The sequence below is a fragment of the Dermacentor andersoni genome, chromosome 1 (assembly GCF_023375885.2).
Source record: "Dermacentor andersoni chromosome 1, qqDerAnde1_hic_scaffold, whole genome shotgun sequence".
Classification (NCBI taxonomy): Eukaryota; Metazoa; Arthropoda; class Arachnida; order Ixodida; family Ixodidae; genus Dermacentor; species Dermacentor andersoni.
The window spans coordinates 283936633-283958109 of NC_092814.1; the positions used below are offsets into that span (position 1 = coordinate 283936633).

The 21477-nt window shown below is 47.9% G+C and overlaps 1 protein-coding gene across 2 annotated transcripts in view; it reads right to left on the bottom strand.

The window, feature by feature from the left end:
• Cad88C (cadherin 88C) overlaps nucleotides 1–21477 on the bottom strand; it is a 170368-nt gene that overhangs the window by 31862 nt on the left and 117029 nt on the right. For both annotated transcript variants that reach the window (XM_050196665.3, XM_050196663.3), the window contains exons 3-16: nucleotides 16357–16440; nucleotides 15605–15756; nucleotides 12908–12970; nucleotides 11988–12077; nucleotides 11197–11280; nucleotides 10715–10840; nucleotides 9423–9554; nucleotides 9025–9103; nucleotides 8621–8733; nucleotides 7280–7477; nucleotides 6389–6541; nucleotides 5029–5193; nucleotides 4140–4216; nucleotides 2772–3024 (exon numbers count right to left, since the gene is read on the bottom strand). In XM_050196665.3, coding sequence (XP_050052622.2) covers nucleotides 2772–3024; nucleotides 4140–4216; nucleotides 5029–5193; nucleotides 6389–6541; nucleotides 7280–7477; nucleotides 8621–8733; nucleotides 9025–9103; nucleotides 9423–9554; nucleotides 10715–10840; nucleotides 11197–11280; nucleotides 11988–12077; nucleotides 12908–12970; nucleotides 15605–15756; nucleotides 16357–16440 — 1769 coding nt within the window. The remainder of the gene's footprint in view (nucleotides 1–2771; nucleotides 3025–4139; nucleotides 4217–5028; nucleotides 5194–6388; nucleotides 6542–7279; nucleotides 7478–8620; nucleotides 8734–9024; nucleotides 9104–9422; nucleotides 9555–10714; nucleotides 10841–11196; nucleotides 11281–11987; nucleotides 12078–12907; nucleotides 12971–15604; nucleotides 15757–16356; nucleotides 16441–21477) is intronic.

The following is a 21477-nucleotide window of genomic DNA, read 5'->3' on the forward strand; positions in this document are numbered from 1 at the left end:
ACCCCCGCAGCGTGGCCGCCGGTTCTCCATTGTCTTGCGTCTTGAAAGGCGCGTGGGACGTTGCCGCCAAATACGTTCGCTCGGGGACTCCCCCGCTCGCGGCAGACCAGGTCGGCGGTGGCGTGTTCAGTCACAAAGCCTGGTTCGTCGAACTCATCTCGGCAATCCCGCGACGCAGAGTGGCGGACGCGGCGCATTGTGCTTGGTACGCAGTAGACTTAGTGACGCCGTTTGGCTAGAGGATGATGGTGGCTTTCCAGGAAAAGTCGACGCCGCTGCCGCACCTGGCTGGCAAAACTTGCACCTCAGCAGGCCGTTCTTAACAGTGTTTATCGTTGGAATAATTCGGACGGTTCATTAAACGACGGCTTCTTAGACTGCCAGATCCTCGGTACACAGTTGCTGCTCGCGCTCGGCTACACGAGCCTGTTCTTGTGCCCGGGCTGCAGCATCGGCACGGCTTAGACGAGCTTGTACCCGGTTCTGCCCACGCAGTTGCTGATCGAAAGCTGCCTCTTCCTCGGGAGTACGTATAACGCGTGGCCTACCCATTTCGGAGCCGGAAAGAAACTGCTACACGCGTGCTCGGCTGCGACGGACAGCAACGACGTCACTACTGGCGCAACCAATCGCGCGCCTCTCTTTTTTTTTTTCGCGCACGCGCATGGGGTTGCGCCGGAGGAGTTTTCAGCGTACAGGCGACAAACAGACGGACGGACGAATCGGCTAGCCATATACAGCTTCACTGTAATAACCTTGACTGATAGCTAGCTGACAGCATTCGTAGTAAGAGGAATCAATAAACAAAATGCAAAACCTGCCATGGAGCCCCGCGCAAACAAACACGCCATTGCTATGGGCAGATACTCTGTTGGTAAAGACAATGCCACATGAGCACCTATGACAGGTTTTGTCATAGGTGCTGACACCGACAGCTGACATAACGCACCAGGGTAAAGTTAATTATTAGCTGCTGTTTACTTTATTGAAGGCTATGGTGGCAGGCGATGGCATACGGCCCGTGCGGAGGTAGCGTACAAGCGTTGAGTGTTCTTCGTTTTTTGAAGTGTGTGCGTGTGTGTACTGTGTACGCAAATGAAGTAAAGGTAATTATAATTAAACGAAAGAGAAAATGCGAAGCGCGATTATCTTAAGGTTGCATAAGAGTTACAGACGACTGGCATCCAGCGATCGCTAATGTTCCGACACGGTACTAGATTCGCGCCTGGACAAATATTTTTACACTCGGTTCTAGAAAAAATGGCTTTGCCGTACCATGACCACAATTGTTGCGCAGTGCTTTGTGCAACCTAGAAGTCGCAATGCCCACAGATTGGCGTTGTTTTTGCATATTTATTGTTCTCCCTCGCTCGCTCTCCTGTGAACACACCGCCACCTCACTACCTTCAATTTGACACTTCACAGAAGAAAACTTTTGGGGACAGTTCATGTTTCTAAGAGAAGCTAACTGCCTCATTTCTTCGTCCCTCCTGTCTCATTTTGCTCAAGCAAGCAGGAAAGCCAAGTCCGAAAACACCAGAAATTACCGGTCTATTCGCACTTTTTATTAACCAGACATGGAATATATCCGGGCACAGTTGGAAATGCAAAGGCACATTCTGTCAATACTTACATGATGCGTCAGTTGTAGCCTGCTCAGGCATGAACGCCCCACTTTGACGAAACAAAACTCATCAAAAAAGTAATAATAAAAATAATAATAATAATACCTCAATGAATCGCACCATTTTGTGTGTCTTTGTTGAATGTAAACGTAGTTAGACTATAGCGAGTTTTAGCTCTTCTCGTGTCGAACTACGTACACCCACGAGCAAAAGTAATCGGATCACAGACTTGCCGAAAAAAAAACTGAATTTTTTCGTAATTAAGACGAACAAGCTGAAATTTATAAGTGCACTGGAAAGTTCGCTATGTTAAGTTTCGTGAGGCTGTGGCCTCATGGAAAACTCACTAGCCCAAACCGTCACCCTTCCAAGTTAAGTTTCGACTGCAGTCGTCAGTTTCAAGTTACATTCATTCATGGGCGGAGAAAAAAAGTCAGCTTGTTCGCGGAATGTCTGTTCCGTTATCTTTACTGAGGAACGCGCATGAATCATGCAATAAGATCCTTACGAATACGCGCTTGCAATGCTACGAGTATCCGGTAGATCGGGGAACCGTTAATCTTTTGCTTTTTGAACTCATGGCTCACATATTACGGAGATTATTTAGGGGCACCTTAAAGAGTCCCTAATGGTCAAAATGAATTCCGAGTACCTCGCTACGGCGTGCCTCATAACCAGAATGTGGTTTAATTTGGCGCGTCAAACTGCTTAATATAGCTTTTCTTTAAAGAGCGTAGGTTTGGGCATGTTGGTATTCCATAACTCCTACGTTTTTAGCCCACGAAAAGGGACGAGAGACGTCCGCGTCGTACATCTGTCTCTCGTCCCATTTCGTGTGCTAAAAACTTAAAAGTTATAGCTTTTCTTTACTACGTGGATTATACCTGAAGCTAAGATTACTCACGAAATTTTGTCCCAACTCCGCTTAACTGTGCCAAATATAGAAAAGAAAACACACTTCCATGCGATAGAATGTACAAGCTACACCCAAAGGCTTTCAGAAAGTTTGTGTGCCTTTCTGCAGCGCCCCCTCCCGATGCATCAGCCCACGCTATACTTTCCTCCAGTTGGCCATGGACCATTTTTTTTTTTTTTTTCGACCAACTTTCCATCACGCCCGAGCGGAGCGCGTCGTCGCATGCTCACCATGACGACGAGCGGAGTGCGGAAGTCCAGCGCGTTCTCGCGTATGCGAGCCTCGTAGGAAGGCAGCACGAAGGCCGGCGCGTTGTCGTTGATGTCCTCGAGCACCAGGTGCAGCTGGACGGTGTTGCGGTTGCCGCGGCCGTTCTCGTCGCGCGCCTCCACCGTGAGGAAGTGCTCGGGCGCAGTCTCACGGTCCAGGCCGTGCGCCGACGTGGCCACCACCACCTTGCCCGTCTCAGGGTCCAGCCGCAGCCTGCGCAAGCCACGTCACGAGAACTTGAGGTGGTGTCCGCACTTTTGCTCTCCGAGCCATCGAGCCACCTCGAGACACGGCGGGCCGGTGTTCATTCAGGTGCCACTGCTCAGTAAAAATTCTTCAGAGCAACCAGCGTTAAGCTAAGAGCACGCCTCCAGCTTTCTGCCTATACGAAGCAACTAAAAAACCTTTCAGAGTGTCCCGGTCGGCACACGACACGTGAAATGTCGGTCACGGCTAACCGTAGGCTCATGTTTGGAGCACCATTTCGCGCATTTCCTGCGTGGACAGTGCGTAAGACAGCTGTGGTGAGCAAAAGGCTCTGCTCAGCAAAAAAAAGAATGTATGGGGCATTTGTAAGAGCTTACGAGAGTGTAAATTAAACAGTCAGTGCACCAGCTGCGGTGGAGATTTACTTTGGGGCTATTACTGCATATAGAAAACGTCACCTCAATGTTTACCGCGAGTAATTTTTGCCGTCACCTGTAGCGGTAGGCTGTATGCCCATGTTTGAGCCCAAGCGCTCGTGTCCGCGCACAAGTTTTATGTGGGCAATTTGAACTTTTGCTTTAAGCAAACTTCAATGAACCATGTAAGAATTTACGTTTACGATACAACCTTTGCAAACAACCGAGATTCGACCGCGCGCTGGAGTCGATTGGGCCAAACTGAATGGGAGTACGGTCTTACTCGAATAGATTCGGTATAACTCCCCACGGACGCAGTGTTCATAGCTTAGATCTCAAACTTGCATTGACAGGCAGCCATTCATATACATTACACACAACTACCAGCCGACATCAGTGTGCCCAGAGGTCGCCCGGAGGTTGCACGCGATCGAAAAATCGCACTGCACTGTGACGACTTACGAAAGGGGCTGAACACTTTAAAGGGGCTACGCGGTCCGCGTTCTTGAGATTCGTTGTAAACTGTAACTGCTGTGTGTCACTGCGTCGCGACCGTTTCTCCTCAAGTAAACAGTATCGCTGCGATCATAGTGACCCCACAGCTCGTTTTGTTTAGCCACGGCGCATCTCAAGCACACGCTGCGCTCGTTGTGGCTTTGTTTACGACGTTGCACACAAAAGCCGCCATAATGCGCGCTTGCTTACTTGTCGGCTATTTGACCCCGGATGCTGGTGTAACGGATTCCAGCGGTGCCGTAAATTTCCGAGTCGGCATCTTCAGCCTGCAAGAGAGATACGACGAAACCATGAGTAAGGCATCTACGCATGCGCATATACCCCAGTGCCTTCGCTCGCAGAAATGGCGGCATCTGGAGCATGTGAAAAGTGAGGCTTGTGAAAATGTCACCGCAAAATAGGTTTTATAAATTTGATAAGCGAGCAGTACAAAATAAAAAAAGAAAAGATATTAGGAGATGCTTTATCTGCATCATAATTGCTTCCTGCCCGTGTCACTCAAGAACGTGCGTGCTTGCTTGAGCAATTTTGATGACGCGACATCTTCGTTTTGCCTTCTGCGACCACTCTGGGACATGCTTCATAAAAAATGAGTACTAAAAAAAATACGCATGCGACGTCAGCATTATTCAGCAAGGTGAGAAAATTGAGGGTACTTATACAGTAATTTGAAGAAAAAAAACTGCACGTTCACCTTGAATATTGTTGACATTCATACGCCATTCTTTGAAAATCACTTGAAAGGAAAACCCTCAAACTCAGCCCGTTCGGCCGATTCCGCAGTGGAACACAATTTGCGTGATTATCCTCATATACGCCCCACTTACGCCAAACGCAGTCATTGCACTCCCGCGAAATGTGAAGACATTCATTGATTAGGGGCCGAATACACTACGCTCTTCGCTCGCAAGAGCTCTCTGCCGTAGGCTGGCAGCGTTCGCTAATAATATGTCCAGCACGATGATTGGATCGAATCCGCTCTTGCGAGCAATATTAACGTGAGAGCGTTTTGTGAATGCGGGCCCTGCATGGTTCCCTTGTGTGCACGGGGAGCTTTCGCGAGGCCCAGTGTGCTCACCCTGACCACGGCGACCACAGTTCCAGCGGCGGCGTTTTCGGGGATGGTTGCCCGGTACAAGTCCTCGCGGAACACTGGAAAGTTGTCGTTGGCGTCCTTTATGTGCACCGTCACGTCGGCCGTCGACGTCTTGGGCTGGTTGGACACCATCTCCCGCGCCACGATCTGCATGCCGAACGGCGATGAATGCCGCCGCAGTCACGTACGAGCACTCGCTTTCGCGTTTTTGGACTCTACTATATAGGTATAGAGTCAGTAACCATTCCGCGACACTCGTACACTTTTGCGTGAAACATGCAATGCAAAATTAGCAATGCAAAGTGCACGCGCAGTGCACGTTGCATGCGTCACCATAAGGCACGGATTGCGCGCGCGCTGGAATCTCAGGTATTGGTGTATTTATTTTTGTATTTATTCAAAGATATTGCAGCGCAGAAGACAAGGATACGCACGCAAAGCAAAAAAAAAAAAAACGAGAGCCGCGAAATACACCTCGAGCTAGAAAACATTGCAATGTTTTCGAGGTACCAGAACCAGCAAGTCCAATGATTAGCAGTGTGTTTTGTTTCAAAGGTGTCCCTCGTAGTTTCAAAGGTGTCCATAGCATTCTCCTAGTTTCCTGTACAAGCTAGCTAAGAAGGTTTTATGTTTAACGATCATGAAATTATTAGTTCTTGTAGTGGCGGTACTATTCGCCGTCATAATGTCCCAGAGCTCTTCAGCATTTCCAGACGTGGCATACCACTAACGGTACCACCAATGACCACCAAAAATGTCGAAAAAATAAAAAAACAGACTTCCACACTGACCTATATTAGTATTTACAAAGGATTCATGCGGCGAGATTTTAGCCGTTTTCTAATCCCCGCTTAACTATGCGTATATATCTGCCTGCCGAATTATTTCCTGTCGAGAAAAGCATCTGTACTATTACTTCATTGGTCTTGTATTTAGAGGAAGACTGTGCCATTGGCATTGCATCTGTGTCTCCGATATTGTGCCCATAATTACAAATACTTGTGTCGGGAAACGCCGCGAAGGTAAAGTGTACGAACGTTATTACACTTACAGTACTCGAGGTACACGACGAATGTGCGTAAGAGACGGAGCATCTGTCGTTTACTACACAGCAACAGAAACGGAACAATTAACAATTTAGGAGTGCTTCGACACACCAAGTAATAGTATCGCAGGCTGCTAGCTTCGCAACTGTATACGCGCTTTACATAGCACCTTTAGGTCAAGTTAGTAGTGCCGCGCACAGAGAGCGGACTGTAATTTAAACAAACGTTCATTTCACGTGGGGCGGCACATAACTGCGAACAGCAGTAACCGTGTGGACTTCCTACTGCGTGCGTACCTTGAAGTTCATGACCTTGACTCGCTCGTAGTCCAAGTAATCAGGGTTTTTAACACGGATCATGAAGGAAGCCTCGTTGACACCGATGGCGGGCGTGACGTCGAAGACGCCATTGTCTTCTTGAAGGAACAGTTGGAAGGTGCCGTTGCTACCCTGCAAAGGCACGAAGCGCAGAGGGGCGTTAGCTAGCATAGTACAAAAGCTAGCATAGCTTTTCACTGGAATACAAACACTTTTGCATCATAATCGCCGCAACACCATGGCGGCACCTACATGGCCCCATCCAGTTCTCGAGATGCCTGCTGAGACATCGAGGTACGAATGTCGCCAGGGGTCGTTTATTGTAAAGAACATGTTTCTATTCGTTTCGAACCGGCCCCAGGGTTCGATTCAAGATACTGCCACTTCCGCCCCGGAAAGTCCCGACGAGTTGATTATGCCTGTCGAGTTAGACAGAAAGAGGCAGCCTTAAATGTTAACTTTTTATTTGTTTTTCAACTTTTAGTGCGTATTTTCTTGCGTAGAAGAAAAACAATGCGCTTCATGTAGGTGAGTACTCGTCTCGAACAACTCTTACTCAGCATGTAGTCTTATTTTTTTTTTTTTTTTTACGAGATATTTAAAAAGAAAAGCATGCGATGCTACTTTCAGAATGTACCCGGCCGTATTTGTGCAACTGTCGTGGCGCACTTCAAAACAATGGCGCGCGATTTCACTTTCTCGCCCGTCTTCACAACCACCGCGAAGCGCCTTGCCATATGACTGATGTGTGACAGCACGTTGTTGGAACGATCGATTTCAGCCGCTGCCCGTCACAGGTGGCGCTACGAGTAGCGGTCTAATCGTTTTTCCAAGCGCTCGAGACAGCCAGCCCGCGAGCCCTCAACACACCTGATCGTGGTCGAAGACCTCCGGCACGCTCTCTCCGACAAAGTTGACGGGCACGTTGATCTGCGCATTCTCGTTGATTTCGGCGATGTAGCGCCGGCTGCGGAACGCCGGCTCCTCGTCGTTCACGTCTGTCAGCAGCACTGTTACCTCGGTGCGCGTGCTCGGCGCCGGCCTCACCTTCCCGGACACCTCTTGCGCCTGTTGTGGCAGAGCGCGATACGCGCAGTAAACAAAAAGAAATACAGTTTGAACCATCATTTGTGTCAAGTGCTTTATATCACATGTGTTAAGGTGATATCTACGTTATTATCATCATCATCACTACAGATTGAGTCCAGAAAAAGTTTCCAAGCATATATGATGACCACTCTGCTATCACGGACAGAGGACCTTGTTCCAGCACTGTCGGATTACTGACATTGCCCTTACTTCTGTGCCGACGCAATCGCGCTGACTTCCTCTTTCTTTTCAAACTCTTTTCAAGGTATCCTCACCTGCCAGAAACATCCCGATTGTTTTATGTTTCCTATTCCGCGCAAGATTACCAGGGAACATAGACGTTTCCGTGTTCTTGTCTGTCATCACCAATACTAAACCGTTCCGAGAATACTGAGTCTTTATAACGCTTTATAATTATGAACTCGATATTTTTTCATAACTCGCTGTCATTGTTCTTTTCCAAGCTTTGCGTTGTTGAGTCGTTGTTTCACACATTGTTCAACTGCCTGTTTTCTCGTCGTTTTTTTTATTTATCCTGCGCTTTATTGTACGTACACTCTTCTCTTCATAATTGTTCTTCTTATTCAATGGGTATTTTTTTTTTACTTATATTCCTCTGCAGTTTTTATTTTGTATTTGTTTTTTTGTGTTTTCAATGATGAGCACTCAGACCTCAGGGTTGCGCCTGGGCACGGTAAATCATTGATTGATTGATTGATTGATTGATTGATTGATTGATTGATTGATTGATTGATTGATTGATTGATTGATTGATTGATTGATTGATTGATTGATTGATTGATTGATTGATTGATTGATTGATTGATTGTGCAAACATCGCAGGCAGTAGCTGCGCACACTCTACGCTACCCAACTTTGGGAAACTATCAGTCATTGCTGATTGTAGTTATGGTAGCAAGAAACCATATACGATGACGGGTGCTACGACTGCTAAGAATGATTTCGGCTGTCCTCGTATCCAAAGGCACCTGGGTAGCAAAGGGAAGAATAAAATTTTAGGTGTAGTGTAGCTTCGTTCGTTGGAGGACGCTAGGTCGACCTTACCAAAAACCTATCGAAGCAGCGCGATTGGAAGGAAAAATTGATCAAGGAAAGGCGCACCTGAACAAGTAGAATGAATGCTCCATTCCTGTTTTCGGTCGCCTCCCTGTCGAGGCGTCCTTTGACTGACACGACGCCCGTTTCACGGTCGATAGCAAACAATTCGTTGCCACCTAGTACAAATAAATAAAAACAACCATCAGCACGCTCACCCTTCGAACATTTTTCTTCAAAGCATGTTATTCGCTTTATTTTAGAGCTCTTTTTATTATTCAGAGCGTTACAATATAAGAACACAGGTATACTCAGAAAATCAAAATGCTATTCCCCTGTTCTTCATCATATTCGCTTGCCTTCCCCTGATTAATAATTACATTAAGCAGTGACCAGTAGTGGCGGTAGTAAACGAGTGCCAAGCGGCCTTCATAATTTTTCTCTTTCTTTCTTCAGCTGTTCTCACCAACCTGAAACGATGCTGTAGTGAATAGCGTTGTTCACCCCACGATCACCGTCCATCGCCTTCACCGTGAGCACGACAGAGTTCTTGGAAAGAAAAAACAGAAACCAGAATTCAAACCTCCAAGCAGGTAAGTAAGCTGTCGCACAGCTGTGCCCGCACGCACGCGCACACACAAACACGGCACGCACACACGCACACACGCACACATTTCGACTCGACAGCCGGAATGTAACTTAAACTATCCTTGTGACTTTCCATGTGGCAACCGGATGTGGCTGTATCTGACATAACATTGCACGAAATCCCGCCTCTGCAAGATTTTTCATTGCGCGAGAGTCCTCACTTTTCTTTCGGGCCATTTTTACATCTATAAATGCTTATCTGCGCAATAATCATATTTACCAGTGGCAGATCCTCAGATATCCTGGTCACCGGAGGCACCTGAGTGAAGATGGGAGGCTGGTCCTCCACGTCGTCCACCTTGACGAGCACCACGGCTGTGGCCGTGTGCCGGGGACCCGCGTTGGCACGATCCTGAAACAAATGCGCAGATGGAATCGGGAGCCCACGCATACGGCATTTGTGTGCGGCACGCGCATGGTCTCATGTGTGGACAGAGATGGCCAGACACTGAATGCTCCTGTGGACAAAGCGGCGCGGACCAACACGTCCCATATCCAGAAGCGCCCCCCCCCCGGCCGCTCTTCCCTTGGGGGGAAACGCTCGTGATGCTGTCAATCGGATCAAAGTTGTTGTTGTTGTTGTTGTTGTTGTTGTTGTTGTTGTTGTTGTTGTTGTCCACACGTGTGTGGCTCCTACCCACGATGGGGGATCGGCCAAGAAATGGGTGGATTATTCCAAATTAATATGGAGCATGAATTTCCGAATATCAAAGTTGCAACGCTCTACTGCAATGACAGCCGTCACATCTCTTCTTCCTTTTATTCTTGCCGTACTCAAAAAAGCACATTTCACAGCGTTAGACTTGTCGAAGAAATGCTAAATATTTAATTTTAAGGAATAACACTGCTTTCGATTATTTTTATGCAATAGAATGACAGTTAGGGTTGTAGTTTTCATTTATATTTCAGTTCGTGCTTCGTCTTTTTAAAGCGTTTTCTCTACTTCTTCTTGCATGGGAAAATCTGCGTCAGGCAAATTCAGCTAGACGCGTATGTTGCGGAGACCAGCACGCGCAACGACGTGGCTTCAGAAGCAACATTTACAATTATAGTCAAACTAGGGAACTTTCAGTACGATCATTAGCGACGTCTTACAGTAAAAACGAATTTGGAGTAATTGCAGCCACCGTCAAGTCATATGGCTAGTGAGAAGCGACACGAGCATAACAGTTGTCGCATGCTCTGGCTACCAGTACATTGTCATCAAATCTTTCTGCGAATAAATGACGCAAGAAAAATTAAGCCCTTTCTTGTAACACTTGAGCCACAGGTTGGTCGGTGTGGATGTAGCACGGTGCCCCACTGAAAATGCATAGTTCACCAGCGCATGGGTGTTACAGCATGAGTCAAATTAACTGCGTTGAAATACAACGTTATTTGCCGATGTGTCCCTCTGTGAGGATGTAAGCGCGGATGAGAGTGGCATTAGATAATCAAAATATATGCACTCAGCGAACATGGTGACCACGTGCAGCAGTGGGAAATAACAACTATAATCGTGATTATCCTTACAATGGCAAGGACACGAAGTTCGTAGATGAACTTGCGCTCGTAGTCGAGTGGTCCGGTAAGCGAGATGATGCCTTTTCCTTTATCCTGGTGCACTGAGAATGTGGACGTCGTTTCCGGGTCCGTGTTCTAAAGAGAAGAGCGGAAGTCAGAACAATGCCCCACTGAGGCCAAGCAATATTCGCCATCACAATATTTCTTCTGTGCTGAATGCAAAGCTTTCTGAAACCTCATTTCCAAAACAGCGTACGCATTTGCGTTATACATGCTTCTTCCTTAGTGTGGCATATGATGTTGCTCTACCTGGCTTTTCTTTTTTTATATATGGTTTACTTCGTTATTACGCTTACATTTTTTGTTGTTCAAAAATTCCAATACGTTTAATAGGTTTCTGCAGAGCCACCCTATTTCCCCAATATTCACGAATCATCCTGGTGACTTCTCTTCACAAAAATGTATTCGGAAAAAACAGGAGAAGTACTCACTTGTAGCTGATAAATAACTTGGCCGAAAGGACCTTGGTCGCGGTCGATGGCTTCAACTGTATCAATGACATGTGGTGAGGCGTCCTGCGAATTGAACATGACAGCGTTCAGCTTGCTTGAACGACCACACATTGAATTTGCATTAGGATATTTCGAAATGCGTCATGCTTTAAGTTCCAATCTGACACAGTGGGAGGTAAAAGCAAATGTGGATTAGAAATTAAATAACGATGCTTACCAATGTTAATTACATATCTGCTAGCGCATCGTACACGCCTCCTTCTTCGTGCGCATGTCACGGAATTCTGGAGTACTGTTTGTAATACCGTTAGCTACAAGGCATTTTTTTTGTCAATTATTTTTTACTACTGACACATGTTTACACATTCATTTAGAGCCATGTCCACGTGTGAGAATTCGCAGTGCTTTCCAAAAAACGTGGCGAGTTGTCGTGGAGTTTAGTGAATATACTGTATAGGGCGATGATCAAGAGACCCGCCGTGATGGCGTAGTGGCTTTGGCGTTGCGCCGCTAAGCCCGAGGTTGCGGGATCGAATCCCGGCCGCGGCAACCCATTTGGATAGGGGCGAAATGCAAAAACACCCGCGTACCATACATTGGGTGCACGTTAAAGAACCCCGCGAGGTCAAAATTAATCCGGAGTCGCCCATTACGGCGTGCTTCATAATCATATCGTTGTTTTGGCACGCAACACCCCAGCATTTGCTTAATTATAGGGATAATAAATGGAAAACTATGCAAAAATGTATTTCAAGCGAAACGGAACTCACCTCTGGAACTGTGATTGTGCTTCTGTACTGCTTGAATACTGGCTCATTGTCATTCACGTCATCGACGATTATTAACATCGTCTGTGTGATCTGTGGAAGACAAAATAAATGAATAATTGTTTTTCTGTGATATTGTTGCAACTCGAACGCGCGCGTAACGCAATGGCGACAAATTATGGCGAGAAGAAGAAACGCTGTATAACGTAGTGGCCATTACGGGATTGGTTTTCCGAGGAAACAGGTCACGCCAGTCATTTCAGTATAGCGTCGTTATTTGTTTTGCTCGTCTTTCTTTCTCTCTTTCTTTCTTTCTTTCTTACCTGTGCTCTTGTCTTCGCTGCGACACGTTACTTGCTCCCTCAATGCGCACGGCGTCATTCTCTGCCCACAAACATCTCGGTAAAAGCTGCCTCCGAGACCGCACCCAGCTACCGGAAAGTCCAGCGGGCCGTTACTTACTTATCGTTATAGTGCAGGGCAACAAAAAGCAAAAAAAAGTAGGAGAGATAGAGAGAGAGAGAGAGAAGGGAAGCAAACCCGAAACGAACAGCCTTCGGAACAAACACCGCAGACGCATCGCTTCGGCTCCTCCGAGGCGAGCCAGTTTCGTGACAGTGCGTGCCCAAACAGCGGCGACCGCCGGTGAAACTGGTTCCCCGCTGAACGCGGGCCAGTCCACCGGCTTTAATGCATCCCCTAAACGAACGCGTTCGGGGTTGCACTCGAAGACCCCTGCACGGAGGGTCTGGCGTACACGCGTGCGTCTGACGGCGTAACGAGGCCGAATTTGCATGCTCGCCCTACGACGGCTTACTGGCTGCGTTAGTGCCGCGCATGCGCAGAAAAGATGGGTTATAACTGTGCACGAAACAGGGATGACACGCATAGACAACATGAAAAGCGGTGGTATTGGGACTTACGTATTGGCCTTCGGGCAAGCGCCCGTCCGTGAGAGTGAGGACTATGGTGTGCGAGTCCTTCACCTGAAAGAAAAAGAATGAGAACCGGCGCCAGTACGGGCGCGTGAAATGATGGCTGGTACTTCGCCACGTATACGTACAGATTGCGCATGCTCGTGCGGAATTTTATCAGGAGCTGCGCACCCTCGGATGCGGGGATATCATTGCGTGAGCTCGTTCGGTTCATCGCCCACTTCGCGGGACTTCCGGTCAATTAACGAGCATCAACTCACTGGCGCGTAAACATATGTGCGTAGGTTCCCGTCGCTAGCTGAACAATGAGAAATTCTGGCGCCCAGTAAGCTCCAATAAAGTTGTCCGCACAGTTCTGTTCACGCGAGGTCACAATCGACCCGGCCATCTGTTTGAGCTCCCCTCCACAGCGTGACCCATTTAGTAGGCGCAGCTTAGACAAAGTACCTTCTACCTATGGGATCCGGTCACGCGCTTTGAATGCTGAAGCCGACTCGTGACAAGCACCAGTATGCGCCCACGCTGTGCAAGTTGTCTCTGCATACGTGATAGGCGCTCTTTGCTTAAGGCTTATCTTAGTTCGAATGTTCTAGAAAGCAATATTGTGTTTCTGAATTGCGAGTCCCACTTTCTTTCACTTCCGCCGAATAGCTGAGTTCAATGTCCGCCCGCCATTATAATCCAAGGATGCCCCTACTTCTTCGTTTATTCCACATAATGAACACTAGCGAAGGCGGTGCAATGAAAAACTGTTACAGCGCCGAATAAGCCCTGCAGTTATGCACTGAGTATACGCAGCTTTTTAATGTCTCATCTCATGGACAAGTCTGCTTACAGTGGGCAAGTAAGTGGTGCTATACTATATCTGTACCGAGCTATACTTTGCGCCTTCTGAATTTCGCTAATTTCGACCCCTCTGTCGACTGTTCCCAGCGTTCGTAATAGGCTCTTTGTCGTTCTTGGCATATTCTGTTTGTCTTCTTCGTTTGGATTGCATATCTCTTTCTCTTTCGCTATTTGTGCCTCGTCTCCGCAATGCAGGTATCCCCTGCTCCCTCAGCATCTGCTAGTTTCTAACCTTCCTGCCCCTTCCACTGTGTATTTTGTATCTCTTCATGTTTAACATACAGCTTGAACGTTGTTTTCCAAATGTCCCGTGCGTTGCAGCCGAACAGAAAGAAAAAAGATGTGAACTGAGCGCAGCAGATTCCATCCAACTTTGACATCTGCCTTCAAATGGTTACTACGGATTTTTTTCATCGAAACCAACAGAAATAAGACGAAGCGCAAGGAATGTATACGCATTGTGCACCGTGCGAGTCACTCGGTAATCATGCGGAAATATCTCGCTGCGCGATGGCGAAATGTCAGGCCGATAACTTCGAGCGTCGAACGTGTTGAGATCACCGCTCCAGATCTGCGGCCATTGAGCCACCCTGCCCGAAACGGCGCGGTACCACTTCCCGCACGGAGGGGACGGAATGTGTCGCACGCACGCTGGTCGCGCCAGCCGGGCGATGCTCCCTGGGGCGACATGGACCAGATCTCAGCTCCGCGGGGTCGTGTCTCCGTAGGTGAGCGCATCACTCTGGTTATACGCGCAGCGGGCGCGAATTCCGCTGCCGTACGCCACTGAGTCGACAGGCAAAGGAACGCCGCGTACAGTTCCGCAAATCATTTTCTCCTCAGCGCAACCCTCCTCCCACGTGCTGGACAACTAAGACGTGCATCTATTACAAATAAAGAAAAATTGTCGAGTCCCATTTCTCCTGTAACGAATTGCAACTCACAGCCTGACTCGCAATCGGATATCTACCTTCAACCTGCGGCTCCAATTTGAGCTCAGGACGAGCCAATAGCTGCACGGCCACGGTTCCCAGAAATTCAAGACGCGTGTATCACTGGTGCATATCGCTCTGTCATCGACGTTTACCTATAATGGCCAATATCGAGCGTTCATGCACGTTACCTGAGAGGGTGCATGTATGTTTCGTGTTCAGGAGAGTGTTGAATATCACTGCTTGTAGCACGGAGTCCCGCGTTTAAAAGGGTCGGGAGACCGTTTGGACTATAACCCTTCCCCGTTTGAGTCGTCCCCAATCTGTCTTTGCTGTGACTGCTTCATTGTCTTGTTCTGTTGCGTTAGAAAAGGTACATCACTGGCTCGTGTCTTTGTACGAGAGAACCAGCTCAAGGGGAAAAAAGGAATAGAAAACACAGAAGCACACAGCATCCTTATATGACTAGCGTGGTTGTACATGGCAGAGCACGCGTTGCAGATTCCCTCCCACTTCACTGTCTACCATTAACTTGCAATGACGACGTCAGTAGTAAAGCGTCAGAAGTCGCATCCTATACAAAGATGCTACTTTCTTCTCCCTTTTTTGAAAGGTAACAAAAATTCCACCCACCCAAGAGTATGACGAAGCTGCAAATAGGTTTCCCAGAAAGAAATATTCACAGTTGAAGAATAATTCATCCTGGTCCGGCGATCGAACGCTGGACCAACGCCTTTCCGGGGCGGTCGCTCTACCATAAGAACTCACCGGGAGGCTAGCAGATCGCATATATATATATATATATATATATATATATATATATATATATATATATATATATATATATATATATATATATATATATATATATATATATATATATAGTGCGCGGAATTGGCGTGCTCACCTCTCTGTCCAGCTCGTGTCGCAGGAAGACGTCGGCTTCGGTGGCGCTCACCCGTTCGAAGCGCAGGATTTCGGGACCCTCGGGACCCTGCGCCCCGAACGTGAGCGTGTCGCCGTCCGCATCTTCGCCCCGAAGCCGGTACAGCGGCTGGCCTGCGTGACCCCCGTGCAAGTCGAAGAGTTACGCCACCGGCGCAAACAGAGGTGAGGTAAGATTGTCCACGGATAAAACGGTACAGTACGCGCGGCACGTCAGAGGCATAAAAAAAGGAACACATTTTTCCCCGTTTCGGTGGCCACGAGGGACCACACAAGACAAGGAAACGCGGCTCAAACGCCGTGGCCCCGTTCTTTTTTTTTTTTTTTCCTCAGAAACCAAGCGAGTTGAAGAAGACGCTGCTCGGCCCTTTTGTGCTATAATATACGTCAGGTGCAAGAAGGCCAGACCTGAAGGACAAAAACTGTTTTGTGCCGCTCCACTTAGGAACTTGGTACTACAGTTTCCGGTGATATGAATTACGTCAACTTTCCTTTATGTAACCCCGAGCAAAACCATCATTGCGTTGTGAGTCAAAGCTCAGAAAGAATCACGGACGGGAGCTGTTTTTTAGCTGTTTTCTGCCGGCATTTCGGTAGATCGCAGCAGATTGCGAAGGAGTGTCGTGTAAATTTGCTTGTGACAATTGTAAACACATCTTCTCGATACTGTTCCGGCAAACCTATTTGCTCTGGCAGTGGACTCACGTGGCTTACCTAGGCTGCCCGGTCCTTCTTTGATCCTGACTACGATCTCGCTGATGCCGCCCAAGGAAAACCTTGGAAATGTGTTGCTCCCTCCTGAAACGAGAAAAGGTAAACAAAGTTGCGTCACGCTATGACGTTTAGAAACCAACTTAGCGCGGGTGTGTTTTTTCTTCCTTTTTTTTTTACATTTAGAGCAGCTCGTTATATCCTTCTATTTGCATTGTTTCTCCAACTGTGACGAGCTAATCACGCTATTACTGTCATCTCTTGTCGCTTAAACGGCCGCAGTTGTAACTCACGGTCCATGGCATTCTGTTGCTGAGCATGGAATCATAGGAGTTGGATTGCCGGCAGCATTCCGTTGGGGGCGGAATGCAAGAATTCTCGTTTACCTAAATTCACGGGCACCACGTTAAAGAACCGCAGCTCGTCGAGGTTTAGTCGAAGTCCGTTTGTTTGCTTAACACCGCAAGTTAACTTTTTCATTCGCCTAATCATTAGGCCGATCACCTAAATTGTTCGAAGTTTCAAAAAAGATTGTATGAAGGAGCGCTTGCTACATGGACTCACAAATGATACAGTAACCATTCACTGTCACAAATAACGAGGCTATAGTATCGTTGCGAAATATTATTATTATTATTATTATTATTGTTATTATTTTATTATTATTATTATTGTTATTATTAAAACATGTAGAGAAAGCAAAAAAGAAGGTAAGTAGCAGGCTGGCAATTATCTGCCACCGGAAGAGGTACAACGGCTGCCTACTCTTCAGTATGGTGGGAATAGAAACAGACATTGAAGATAGGATGTAGGAAAGAAGAAAGGACACAATGAAGGTCAGGATGAGCTGAAGTAGAACAGCGACAAACGATAGACCACGACAGTAGGAACGGAACAAATCACCGTAGGTGGCACAGACTTTCAAAAGTTACTCAAAAACTAAAAAAAAAGAACTGAAAAAAAGGTTTTAGGTTTCGACATTCACATAAAGCAAAAGAACAAAAAAGAAATATGGCAGAACCCATCTCAAGATGCCTGTCGACGTTAATGCGATTATAATTGACGCAATTTAGCGACTAGAGCGCGTAGCGGCCCCCTATGTTGCCAACGTCGAAACGCGTCATGTATGAGGGGTGTATGCAGCCGTGCTCCACTCTCGCGCTTCAGTGTTGTTGTTGCTGTTCTTCGTGTCATGTGATGTACGTCATTCATTTCCTGATGTACAAGTAAAGGAGCGACCACGGCGTCATCACGACAACGCAGACAGACAGACAGACAGACAGACAGACAGACAGACAGACAGACAGACAGACAGACAGACAGACAGTGTTAAGAACGGCCCAGCTGAGGTGCAAGTGTTGCCAGCCAGTTGCGACGACGGCGGCGTCAACTTTCAAGGAACGCCACCGTTACGCTCTAGCCTCGTCGCCATTGTGACTGAATGAGTTCGACGAAGCAGGCTTTGTGCCACAACACGACACCGCCAACCGGGTCGGCCGCGAGCGGGGAAGTTGGCGCGGCAACGTCGTCGGGGACCCCTTCCCACGCGCCGACCAAGACGCAGGACAATGGCTACCCGGTCGCGCTGCGAGGGGCAGCTCCGAGTTCTACGAAGTCCGTGTGACGTCGGTTCCGGACCGGACCGTGAACCTGTGTGTGTGTGTGTGTGTGTGTGTGTGTGCGTGCGTGTGTGTGTGTAAGCCGTCCCGGAGAGAGGCGGCGTGTTTACAATGCCTAGACGAACGTTTCCGTCCCCTTGGAATCAAGGGGGGGACCGAGTGTTTACAAGCCGCTGTTGTGCGGATGCTCGACTGACTTTTCTTAAGCAGTCATGTTGGACTGAGACACTCTCTCAAGCAGTCGTGTTAGACTGGCGTACTTTCTCTCGCAGTCATGCTAGACTGATGAACTGCATGTAAATACTGTAAATAAACCCGTATTCATCGTTCTCGATGAGAAGCAGTCCTTCCCTTCATCAACGTCCTCAGCGTGGATAAGTTGGACGACGGCATGGGCCAGCTACCTTCTAATTCATGCCGGACTCCAATCTTGACAACGGATCACGAGTGATGGGATTGAGGCCCCAATCATAACAACAGACAGACAGACAGACAGACAGACAGTGCCTAAAGTAGGCAAAGAATGCTAATCGCGTTAAAGATCGGGCTACATGCTAGAAGCCAAGTCGGCTTCTTTTGTAAAAGATAGTCACCGCGGGTGATCCAATCACGGTTAGCAGTACTCGTGTACCATACTCGTGTCTTGCGCCTAAAACACTGTATGCGACAGCATATAGGTCTACCATCGTGCGACACTGATTATGTGTAAATGACATTTCTTTCACGTGAAGCCTTATGTCTACATGTGTGTGTGCGTGTGCGTGCGTGTTTGTTCGTTTGTTTGTTTGTTTGTAATCCAGCATCATTCAACAGCGTGCCCCTACTAAGTATGTAACAAGAGAGCACAAAATGTTACTGGACGGGGGGGGGGGGGGGGGGAGGCGCAGTCTTTCCTAGCACCTCGCAAGCGCATCTCGCAAGCGCGTCCCGCGACCGTCCTTAGCCACGGCGGAGGGCTCGGTGAACGCCTTCAACTAAAAGCATAGCGGTATTTGTTTCGCCTAAACGCAGCACCTCACAGCAGGGGTGATCCCCCGAGCCTCGCGAGTGCCCCGAGCCTCGCGAGTGCCCCGAGCCTCACGAGTGCCCCGAGCCTGGGCGCAACGGTATATGCACGTGCCGAACCTTCGTATTCTTTGTAGATCCACTAAAGTGGTAGTGCCGTAGCCTGGCTGCCTTACATATGTTTCACTTGCATACCCATATTTCTCAACTAGTCACTGCTGTCGCAGCAAAAAGTGTTCCCAAGAACACGGCGTACAAGGACTGCTGTGGCGTATAACGCAACATTAAACTGTTATATGTACGCATAATATTAATATACAATGGAGGCCCCGGTCTGCCCTGCAGCACTGGGCTATGGGACGGAAGCATGATTGGTACAAGGTACTAACACGGAGATAACAAAGAACAGGCGTCCGCAGTAGAAGTTCGTGCTTTACTCGCGTCGCAAATTCCAGGAAGAACAATAGAACCGCTCAAGAAGGGGTCCCTAAACGCCAGGCGTCGCAGGACCGAAACAATGGCAAGAGCCTCGAATAGACGGAGAGAGAGCGTGACACTCGAAACGCAAGAACTTGCTGCACTCGAAATGCCTTACGCAACCTTTTGGCTGTCGGTCCCGACGGACGCCTGGGAACGTACCATTGTAAAGGTTAAGGCCAAGGCCTTGCTGGCGTGTTTCCTGAGAAACTTTGCCGGAGATCACGTTAGCGAGCAACTTTGCGACTATGTGGGGAGCGTTTGTGTAACGGAGCATTAAACCTACCACGTCGGCGTCTAGTAGAGTCACCAGCGTCTAGCGCTGCTGCACGACACCAGAGTAAAATGCTTTCGTCACATGGCGCTGATAACCGGATTCATCACCACCCACTGGATGCGCTTGGCGCACTGGACGCAGTGACCTGGCATGTTCCTTTCTCAATTTCATTCGACCAAGGCCGTCTTTTCGTGACTTCACAGGCCCGCTTTTAAGACCATTCGGTTTATATATATATATATATATATATATATATATATATATATATATATATATATATATATATATATATATATATATATATATATATATATATATATATAACTCGTTCTCTTTTTCATCTCAAAAAGTATTACAAGCCCTACAAAAGCGAATGTGAGCAGATAGATGATTCTGCGAAAACAACCTTCTCACAACATTCAATGCCGCAAGAATACCTAAAGCAAGCGATAAATGGTAGTGTCGAAAATAAGCGATGAGCTCAGGAGTATTATTTCTAAGGCACCATGCAACTGAACTTGTTAGGAGTCCCAGCCGCCTCTTCGAAGTACATTGTAAGGCAGAACGACAGGCAGTGTACCATAATGCTGCGCGCAGTGGCAGGAAGCCACTCGCGGTGGCTAGCTACGTCAGACCGAAAGAAGCTCCCAATCGGCTCGGCAGATGAGGGCACGGCACCCGCTGCGGCACCATGTCCCCCGCTGTCTCTGACCTGGCCTGGCGAAGGCCACTGCGCCGGGCAGCCGTGTGCGGCTGACGCATCCGACTTACACGGCAGTCGCGTCAGCCTAGATACGCTCGTGCAGGTTGAACAAGTCCCGTTTTCCGTGCATTAGTGCAGAAATGTATTTTTTAAAAATAATGCGGATAGTAAACAGGAGAAATGATCCAGAAAAATAAGATCAATCGTTGAAAGCGCCTGTCGAATCGTATCGCTTTCCCATGGGCTACCGCTCCTGCAGACATTCGATAACAAACCAACAGAGCTCTGTTGTGCGAAGTAAGAGATCTGTTAGGTTAGGGGGTGTGTTGGGTGACAGACAGCAATAACAGAATCTCGAGCGCCTTCGTTGACCCCGACTTAATTACCGGTTCTTCTTCCCATAACTACATCATGCTCTATATGCAGCAAATGTAGGATACAAATAGCTGAAGGCACGTTAAAGAGCACCAAAATACGGTTTGATCCGACGCGTCTCACAGCGTGCGGCCGCACTGGGCAATTCAAAAGCCCGCGGAAGCTTCGACACGCTAAACTATTCATATTGCTCTCTCTATCTCTCTCTCGACATAAAAGAGAGAGGGAGAGAGAGAAATGAGATGCCAGAATGCAGGGATGTTAGCCGGAAGACAGACAAGCAGTTTGCTACCTTGTATTGGGGAAGGGGATACAGAAAGATAAAGAAGAAAAGCACACGCAGAGAGAGAGAGAGAGACTATCGCCATAATGAGGGCAAAGAGTAGTATACGTAACGCTTGGTTAAGCGCGTTTCAGATTAGACGCGCCGAAGAAGAGTGTGCGCTCGGAAGTGTTCGCTTGGAAGTTTCCGAACACATTTCAGAACTACTAGACCGAGAAGACGCAGCGCACAGCAGACCGACGTCTTTTTATTCATCCACCCATGCATCCTCCCCCCTGTCCGCCCACTCTTCGTGAATATGCAAACAACCGCACTTCAAGAGACGAAAAGTTTCGAAGATAACGCTGCATAACGGGACAGCGCTCAAAGACAAATAGGTAGGCCC